Source organism: Salvia hispanica, chromosome 3, assembly GCF_023119035.1.
Source record: "Salvia hispanica cultivar TCC Black 2014 chromosome 3, UniMelb_Shisp_WGS_1.0, whole genome shotgun sequence".
In the NCBI taxonomy this organism is placed as follows: Eukaryota; Viridiplantae; Streptophyta; class Magnoliopsida; order Lamiales; family Lamiaceae; genus Salvia; species Salvia hispanica.
This window is the reverse complement of record NC_062967.1, coordinates 51821069-51830556: the sequence shown is the minus strand read 5'-3', so window position 1 is coordinate 51830556 and position 9488 is coordinate 51821069. Positions and strand designations below refer to the sequence as shown.

Below are 9488 nucleotides of genomic sequence, written 5' to 3'. Positions count from 1 at the left end.
TTTTTATGCTTGACTGAAAGAGGTTACGATAACTAAACTAATTTTATGATGTTATAATAGTCTAAAGCAATCATTTTTATATTTATATAATCATATAATTATCAATTTCTCAGTTTTTATTATTTTCTTAAACACTTAAACTTAATTACTGAGTATTATTTGAATCCATAAACAAATTTAGTTAAAAAGACAATAATCACTCGGTCAATTATTAAATCTAAATAAATCGATGATGGTCATTTAGTGTAGAAGCAAGTTATATTCTCTATATCCATTTTTATTTTCTATTTTTATATCTAAATTTAGGCATAATATTTCGTACTTATAATCATAAGAAAAGTAATGAAAATGCCATTACATGATTTCTATTATGGCATTCAATTAAAACGCAGCAACAATGAATATTATAAATGCAGTGAAACGTTGATGTAATGACTGGGTGTCTATAATGGCATCTTTTGTAAAGTGCCACAAATACAGAGTAAGAATAACTCATTTTTCTAGTAGTGTAGTATCAAATCCAACGACAATAAGAATTTTGCCTAGACATCCTTCACGTAGATGAGTTCTATGAACTGTTAAAACGGGTTTGCATAGTTTGAAAAGCCTCTACAACTGGTCTAAAAGCCCAAAATACGTACTTGAATCCCTTATTCATACCACAACTTAATCTATCATCATGCAACCACTCGACAACTGTACAAGGATTTTGTCTTTGCATTTCATTCATATAAGACGGTAAAACTTTGAATGACCACTCCCATCCACCTTATACAAGCTCAAAAGCTTTCCTCTGAGCATACCATGCTTTCTTGTAACTAATTTTCATATGAAATCTATTTTAAACATCTGCCACAATAGCTTTTACCTTGTTGGCATGATCGTTTTCTATCTTTAAACTATAGTTGAAATTGCGTTGTGGATGGTGAGACATATAAATAATAAAGTAAAAGATAGGAGAAAAAGGTTCAGGGTTAAAGTAAGAAACAAGAGGAAAAACTAGTTGAAATTACAATATTTTTTATCTAAAGAACTTTCTAGTGTGCATTATTGGACTGAAAAAGATTCTAGCAATGTTGGGTTGCATACTATATTTGGAACGAAGTTGGAATTGAAGACGACCGTGATGTTTTGGCATTTGGAAAAAATCCGACAATATATGGTTGTTGAAAGTAAAATAAAGAGATGGCATGCAGTTTGTAAGTGGCCACAAGGAAATCCGAAGGATTTTTCAGCACCGAAGTGTTTGTGGGAGTGTTGAGCAACATTGAGAAAGTATGATGAACACTGGCAAATTAGAGTGTGGAGCACTGCTCATACTTGTATAGGGGATCGCAATTATAATGGACATGCTAATCTTTCGTCGTCCATGATATTATTGAGTGTTCGACATCAGATAGAAAACGATCATGCCAACAAGGTAAAAGCTATTGTGGCAGATGTTTAAAATAGATTTCATATGAAAATTAGTTACAAGAAAGCATGGTATGCTCAGAGGAAAGCTTTTGAGCTTGTATATGGTGGATAGGAGTGGTCATTCAAAGTTTTACCGTCTTATATGAATGAAATGCAAAGACAAAATCCTTGTATAGTTGTCGAATGGTTGCATGATGACAGATTAAGTCATGGTATGAATAAGGGATTCAAGTACGTATTTTGGGCTTTTAGACCAGTTATGGAGGCTTTTCAAACTATGCAAACCCGTTTTAACAGTTGATGGAACTCATCTACGTGGAGGATGTCTAGGTAAAATTCTTATTTTCGTTGGATTTGATGTTAATAAGAAATGTTTACCTATTGCATCTCTGTTACCATCGCCAAGAGTTCATGTTTGTGTTAATATATAGCCTTCAAAACGATGTCGTTAGGATGAAAGAAAAATCATGCCAAGTCATTTTTCTAGCATGCCATGCAATCATCATTTTGTACAGGAAATTTTAAACTGGGACGGGTTCGAGAAATACCAGAAATTGAGCAAAATTCATAATATTATATACCACTTTTAAAGGAGAAAAATTACCGGAAAATGGGCAAATTTTTTTGGGGGGGAACTAAAAATCTTTTAAAGTAAATAATACCACTAATAAATACTCTGTTTGTAAATAGGCGTCTCGCGTTTCCATTTCGGGTCGTCCGCGAATAGGAGTTCAGGTGTTTTTACCATAAATGATGACAGGGCGAATATATCATTATAATGCTTAATCATATAGTTATGTTTTTATGTTTTCTTATGAGTGTAAGCTACATGCTAATAAACCATCATTGTATCGATTTTCCTTAAACTATGAATTTTAATACTAATTTATTGAAAACATGCATACGCATATTTGATTTCTAATAATTAATGTTCGAATATTAGATGTTTTTAAAGTGTGATAGCTCAGTTTTAAGTTAAGAACATCCACAATATAGTTCCAAAACCGGTCGGCCGCATGCTGCGGTTTTTGGGGCTCTATTGCATGTGGGAAAATGGTGGAGCGCTTCACTTGTCTGTGAGAGCGGCGGTTTCCGCGACGCTACTGCGGGCTTTTCAGCAGAGCTATTTTTTTTCAATAGTTAAATTATTCTATGTTTAAATATCTTCATTCTTATATCGTATTGGTATTTTAATCTATTTTATTTGTTTCATAAATCGACAATTAAAATAACAACATATGAAAAATGGTGAAATAAGTTGAATTTTGTGGTGAGAGCTATTTCATTTGTTGCGTCTTAAATTTTAAAATGTTAACATGCCAGCTGAAAAATAGGTTGATGCGGATTTTGGGCAGGTTTTGTGTCCATTACTGTGGATACCCTAAGATCCAAAATTGTTCTAATCAACATGTGTATATGTCATTTTAATTTCCAATTCATTTAATTTTATGTTTTTAGCTGTTTGATAGATGTTATTATATACTCCCTCTGTCCCATTAAAAATGAAACGTTTTCTTTTTTAGTTTGTCCCATTAAAAATGAATCGTTTGCTAAAATGAAAACATTTTTATCTCTACTTTTTCATCTCTCTTACTTTACTCTCTCTTCATTAACTCACAAAATAACTCTACCTAAAAACGCGTGCCGATTCCCAAATGTTGCATATTTAATGAGACGGAGGGAGTACAAATCTGATTTTTAAGGTCTACATAATAATATAGTTTCTAATTGCTATGTAAAAACTGTTTGGCACGTCCATCGCACGGGTGGTGACATACACCGGTATAATAAAAAATATGGCTTGTGATGTAGATTGGCAATATAATAAAACTCAATAAATTGGATATATTTCTAAAATTAACATTATTGTGAGCGTAGTTTTGCAATTTTTTGTTTGGTAATTACTAAATGGAAAGACCAGTTTAAATTCAAACATTTCTAGAAACAAAAAGGTCAAAATAATGTGGCAAAATCAAAACATTCTCATTTTAACTTACTTTATTATTGAAAATATAGTTTTAATCCCAAAAATCATAAAATTTGCGAATTTTCTGGTCTTCCCCCTCAACTTTAAAAGCGATATATACTAATAGAGTAAGATTTAATTTTTTTGTTTTTAATAATTCCTAATCCGTCCATAAAGCATATCTACAATACATACTCCGTACAAAACATTGTTAATAACACCTTTTTAGAACAATATCATCTTCGACGCTCTGAGCTAGACATGATTTTACAAAGTAACAATTCTAGCTAGTTGAAATCTTTTGTGAGATGGAGGGAGTAATATTTAGTAGTATAACTTATTGAATGATTTGGTTCATGTGAATATTGAAGTAGTATAATATTGATGTTTTCGGGTACGGGTACCCGCAAAATCGGGTTTGGGTACCCTCGGGTACCCGTTTCGACACCCCTATGCATATTGGATTTCCATTAATTAATGTTCGAATATTTGATGTTTTTAAAGTGTGATTGCTTAGTTTTAAGTTAAGAGCATCCACAATACAGTCCCAAAACTTGTCGGCCGCATGTTGCGGTTTTTGGGGCTCTATTGCATGTGGGAAAATGGTGGAGCGCTTCACTTGTCTGTGCAAGCGGCGGGTTCCGCGACGCTATTGCGGGCTTTTCAGCAGGTCTAATTTTTTTTAATACTTAAATTATTCTATGTTTAAATATCTACATTATGCTATCGTATTGGTATTTTAATCTATGTTATTGTTTTATAAATCGATAATTAAAATAAGATGTGAAAAATGGTGAAATAAGTTGAATTTTGTGGTGAACGCTATTTCATTTGTTGGGTCTTAAAATGTTAACATGTCAGCTGAAAAATAGGTTGATGCGGATTTTGGGCAGAGGTTTTGTGTCCATTACTGTGGATACCCTAAGATCCAAAATTGTTCTAATCAACATGTGTATATGTCATTTTAATTTCCAGTTCATTTAATTTTATGTTTTTAGTTGTTTGATAGATGTTATTATATACAATTCTGATTTTTAAAGTCTACATAATAATAATGTAGTTTCTAATAGCTATGTAAAAACTATTTGGCTCGTCCATCGCACGGGTGGTGATACTGGTATAATCAAACAAATGGCTTGTGATGTAGATTGGCAATATAATAAAGCTCAATATATTGGATATATTTCTAAAATTAACATTACTGTCATGTAGTTTCGCAATTTTTCGTTTGGTAATTACTAAATGGAAAGACCAGTTTAACTTTAAACATTTCAAGAAACAAAAAGGTCTAGATGATGTGGCAAAATCAAAACATTCTCATTTTAGAAAAAGAGAAACAACAAGAAAAATACATTGGAATTCAAGAATAGTTTTTAACCCATCATAAATTTATAACCGTTAACAAGACGGAGAGAGTTATTCTAAAAATGTGTAACAAATCTTATGTTTTAATTATATACTGGGAGTTTAATTATATACTATGAGTAGGTGGATCAATGCAAAACTAGATCTTAATATAAAAACGTAGAAGAAAACCATATGTAGGACATTTTTAGATCATTGTTTGTTTATTGTTAGGTCATTTTATAAAGGTTGACCTAAAATGATCTAAAAATGACATCAAACCCAAATTTTCTAAAATGACCTAAAACTAATTAATAATGACCTTCCGTGTTTTTGCTTAATTATTAACCATTAGATAATCTATCTAATTTTAGGACCAAGATTTAGACTGCATTTTTGGAACTAGATGTGTTCTTGTTTGGATCATCTCGAGTAAGGTATATAAATCTTAGCTCCATATTTGTTGGGAACAAATGGAAATATAATAATGCATGTATATATAATACATACTCCATATATTTATATGTAGTTTACCTAGATTAGTTTCTCAACGCAATATGAGATAAAATAAAATAATACAGGATATAACATTTGTATATTACTCATAGACAGTTTAATTTAATAATCATACGCATTTTGTGTTTTTTTCTCCTAATTGTTGATTAGTTATTAATGAATATAAAACGTGATTAAATTAAATTACAATAATTTATAATATACTACTCCCTCAGTCCCATTAAATATGCAACATTTGGGAATTGTCACAGGTTTTTATGTAGTGTTGTTTTGTGTGTTAATGAAGAGAGAGTAAAGTAAGAGAGATGAAAAAGTAGAGATAGAGATATTTTTCATTTTAGGAAATGTTTCATTTATAATGGCACAGACTAAAAAGGAAAACGTTTCATTTCTAATGGGACAGAGGGAGTACTATATTTTTGTGTGTTTAACCTTTATGGTCGGATTTTTAGCTAAATCAATCTTAATAACCTTTATTAGGCCATATTTGGTTTACAGTAAAGTAAAGTTGGCAAGAAAAATGATTTCTAAGAAAATGAATCTCAGGAATATGATTCCTAATAGCTTTATATTCATGTGTTTGGAAATTATCAAGATTTTAAATTTTATAGTATTAAATTTGAACACCAAACTAAAGTATGGAGTACTTATTGATTAAATAACATGAAATTTTAAATTTTATTATTTTTTATTTATAAAAAAAAAATAATATGAAATTTTTAATAAGTTATTGATTAAATATGATAATAATTATATTACTATATTTTTGGTTACGATGGATATTTTAAATATAGATTATCCATCATAATATATAATAATATAATTGTAATTGTAGTTACATGGAGTATTATTATAATCTTAATAAATATGATTATTATTATTATTATAATTATAATATTTACTGATATTATAATTGAATACAATTAATATTCTTATATAAACGCATTTAAACATACTACTAGTTTCAAAATCCTGGCTTCTACAGATAGTGATATAGTAATTGTAGTTTAATTAATATATTCCAAAAGCGGTCCCCCTGCTGATTGTTGTGCAGTTTGATCTTTATCCATATAATTATCATTTCATAAATAAATCTGAACTCTTAACGATTTACAGTTCACCAACTCGGGCGGAGGATTGGATATTAAAAAAGAGATATACAGATAATTTATTTCCTAAGGTATAATTCTCGAGAAAATAATCGTTAAATAAAATTTGGTAGTAGCTCTTATCATTAATATTTATTTTAGATGTCATGCTACGAATACCAAAGAAACATATCTAATTAAATTAATCCATATAACCAAAGAAATAATACAGAATCAACGCAATTGACAAAATACGAGATGTTTTTAATAATTCAGAAAGGCATGACAAACAATATATAAGAAGATTATAATTAATCCCTTACAACATTGTGAAAACCAAACACAAGTACATTAGATTAATGATCAATTCTTGGGAACCCAACAACCATGCAGCCCATAAGGAAGACCATAGGGAAATTTAGCTCTAGCAATCTCTTCGAAAGTAGTTCCATCCAACACCAAGGCAAATCCATCACCATTCTTCTGACTAACCATGGAGATCACAACACCTGCAAATATAAGTATACAACAATGAGATTGGATTCTCATAAAAATTAAGTGAAATGAACTTTTGAGAGCAAATTAAACTAACCATCATCTTCCTGAGTGGCACCCGGCCTAGCAACAAAGAAGGGTTCGGAGGGGATAGCGCCTTCCTCACACCAGCTCTTAGCCTTCTTGTCCACTAAATCAAGCTACACAACAAAATTATGGAGTAGTATTAAACACAAGCTAAGTGTTATGGGAAATTAATTAATTAGGGTAATGAATGAATACCTTAGTAATGGTATTTGGGAAGTTGCAAGGCCTTTGTGCACCGGTAGCATAAGCATAGCGATATTTCTTCCCCAAAAAGTTAGGGTTAATGCTACACATATCCATGCCTCTCCCATGCTCATTTGGATCCAATGCTGCCTCTAAAGTCCCATTTGGGCTCCCATCAATTGGAATCCTAAATCTCCCAACCCTTCATAATCACAAACAACACTTGTATGTTAATTAGTAGTCCATAAATCAACAAATTAGCTAAATAGAGATAAAAAGATAGTGTTAAACAGACTTTGCATCAGGCAACACATCTTGGCCGTGTAATGAGCGAAGATTGTGGAGCGAAAGGTTTGGAAGAATGGCAGGATCAGCTTCATGTTCACAACAATCAGCAATAACAGCCGTCACTCTTCCATCTTCATCGGTCTCTTCGTAAGCATTGATGAAATGAAATGTCACAAACGGAGGAACCTCCACACTCGCCACCTTAATTATAAATAAATAAATAAAACAAGGAAACAATATTAATTTCATAGTAATAATTTTTAACAAACAAAAAAAGAAGAGAATTACTTACAGTCTTGCCAGTAGCTTTGCACATAACGTGCATGTAGGCTTTGGAGTCAGGGAGCCATTGAAACTTATACAATTCTGTGGGCTCAGCCTTTAGCAAATTCTGTGGACAATACCTAAGTGGCATCTCCGGGACAACCACATAGTTTTCAGTGACCGGGAAGGAATGGACCCAGCCTGGAGACGGCCTGCCCCGACAATTGACCCGCCCCATGAGTTTCCTCTCATTGGTCCCAGGGTTCATCCTCACGACTTGGTGGCCGGGGTTGATTAGGTCGGGCAACAAAGTAATATACTCGGTATCAGTGACAATTGGGTGGGCCGCTTGAATAAGGCCCCCCAAATTGTCAGTATACTCGAACTTCCCCAACGTCTCTAACGTGTCGGGGTCGATGAGAATGGATCCTTTTTGGGTCTCGGTCAAGCACAGGACTCGTCCATCCCCTAGCTTAACCACACCGGTCATGGTATTGTCGGTAAGGGAAGCCCCCGAAAACAGCTTAGCTAGGTCGCCCATGTAGTCTAAGAAATTCTCGCTTTTGGGGCCATTATCGGAGAATTCACGGAAGCAAACTTTTTGATTCTTTTGGGCGGCTTTGTACGCTTCAGACTCGATTTGCCGGTGCCCCATTACGAGGCGCCCGCTGTCAAAGTTGAGGCGGACGAGGGTAGCGTACCCATCGAAGAGGTGCTGGAGGTTGTAGTCTCCGACGTGCCATACTCCCGGACCGTTTCTTAGATATGTCCCATTCTGAAAATTATAAATAAATTTTGGTACTAGACTACTAGCATGTAACTATCTATACATATATATATAGCACTAGTAATAGTCCAACCGCATTCATCATATAAAACATTGAATTTTGCTAGTATTTTAGTAGTAGCAATATATACACGTATATAGTCAAGATTTTTTTTTAAAAAAAAGTACATTCTATATAGTACATTATACATACCAGCCATTGAGGAATTTCTCCTTCAACTTGAAGCTCTCCTTGCCATTTCTCTTGCCTTACACTAGTAAAAGCAACATGTGTCTTCTCATTACTTTCAGCTTCCTTTGCTACACCTTCATTTGTAGCTACTTTTGAGATTGTTAGCAATTGCCTATTCTCATTCAAAACACTATTCGGGAATGTTTTCCCAAATAACAACGATGAACAAGACTCATGATGTTTGCCTCGATGACATTGACTGCTGCCCAATCTTCTTTTCGACTGATTGAAGGAGGGTGCAACAATTGGAGAAATTCTCAGGGAAGCCATTGCTTGATTGATTGATGCTAAAATTATAAAAGACTTGCTATATGTTTGATTGTGATTCTGGTGAATAGAAACAAACGTATTTATAGGTGCTAATTACGGTTGGCAAGTAACAAATTTTACTATGTAGTATAGATAGATATAGGATATAGTCTACGTGTGGAATGTAATTTTATATGGGAACTAGCTATTGGAATCTCGAATGGTGTGATTTTCATTAATTTTACTACAAAATCATGCACTCTTTGTGGGAGAAATACCTAATTAATATTAAAATTGAAAACGTTCCAACTTCTATAATGTAATAATACTATTAATAAATATTCTTTGAAATACTACCTATATACGCATGCATTTAAACATACTTACGCATGCATTTAAACATACTATTCCTATGATAGTTTCAAAATCCTGGCTTAAATGTGTTGTTAGTAAGTAAAGAGAATTAGAGGGAAAATGTAGAGACAGTGTGTTTCTGTATAGAAAAAAGTATCATTTAGAGTGGACCATCCCAAAAAGAAAACTATATTACTTAAAATGGGGGAGAGAGAGTAA

General features: G+C 32.7%; 1 protein-coding gene across 1 annotated transcript; it reads right to left on the bottom strand.

Moving 5' to 3' along the window:
* Positions 1-6693: 6693 nt before the first annotated feature.
* LOC125210458 (carotenoid cleavage dioxygenase 8 homolog B, chloroplastic-like) lies at positions 6694-8936 on the bottom strand. Its single transcript, XM_048110012.1, has 6 exons — positions 8628-8936; positions 7676-8422; positions 7391-7584; positions 7108-7297; positions 6923-7025; positions 6694-6839 (listed from the first exon to the last, which is right to left on the bottom strand). The coding sequence occupies exons 1-6, from the start codon at positions 8934-8936 to the stop codon at positions 6694-6696; spliced, it is 1689 nt and encodes a 562-aa protein (XP_047965969.1).
* Positions 8937-9488: the final 552 nt, after the last annotated feature.

What these genes read in the sequence shown, in the direction of transcription:
- LOC125210458 (XM_048110012.1), bottom strand. Translation starts at nt 8,936, where the DNA reads ATGGCTTCCCTGAGAATTTCTCCAATTGTTGCACCCTCCTTCAATCAG. An exon ending in GAGAAATTCCTCAATGGCTG is followed by an intron (nt 8,423 to 8,627) that starts GTATGTATAATG and finishes TATAATTTTCAG; the next exon opens with AATGGGACATATCTAAGAAA. An exon ending in GCAAAGCTACTGGCAAGACT is followed by an intron (nt 7,585 to 7,675) that starts GTAAGTAATTCT and finishes TTTATAATTAAG; the next exon opens with GTGGCGAGTGTGGAGGTTCC.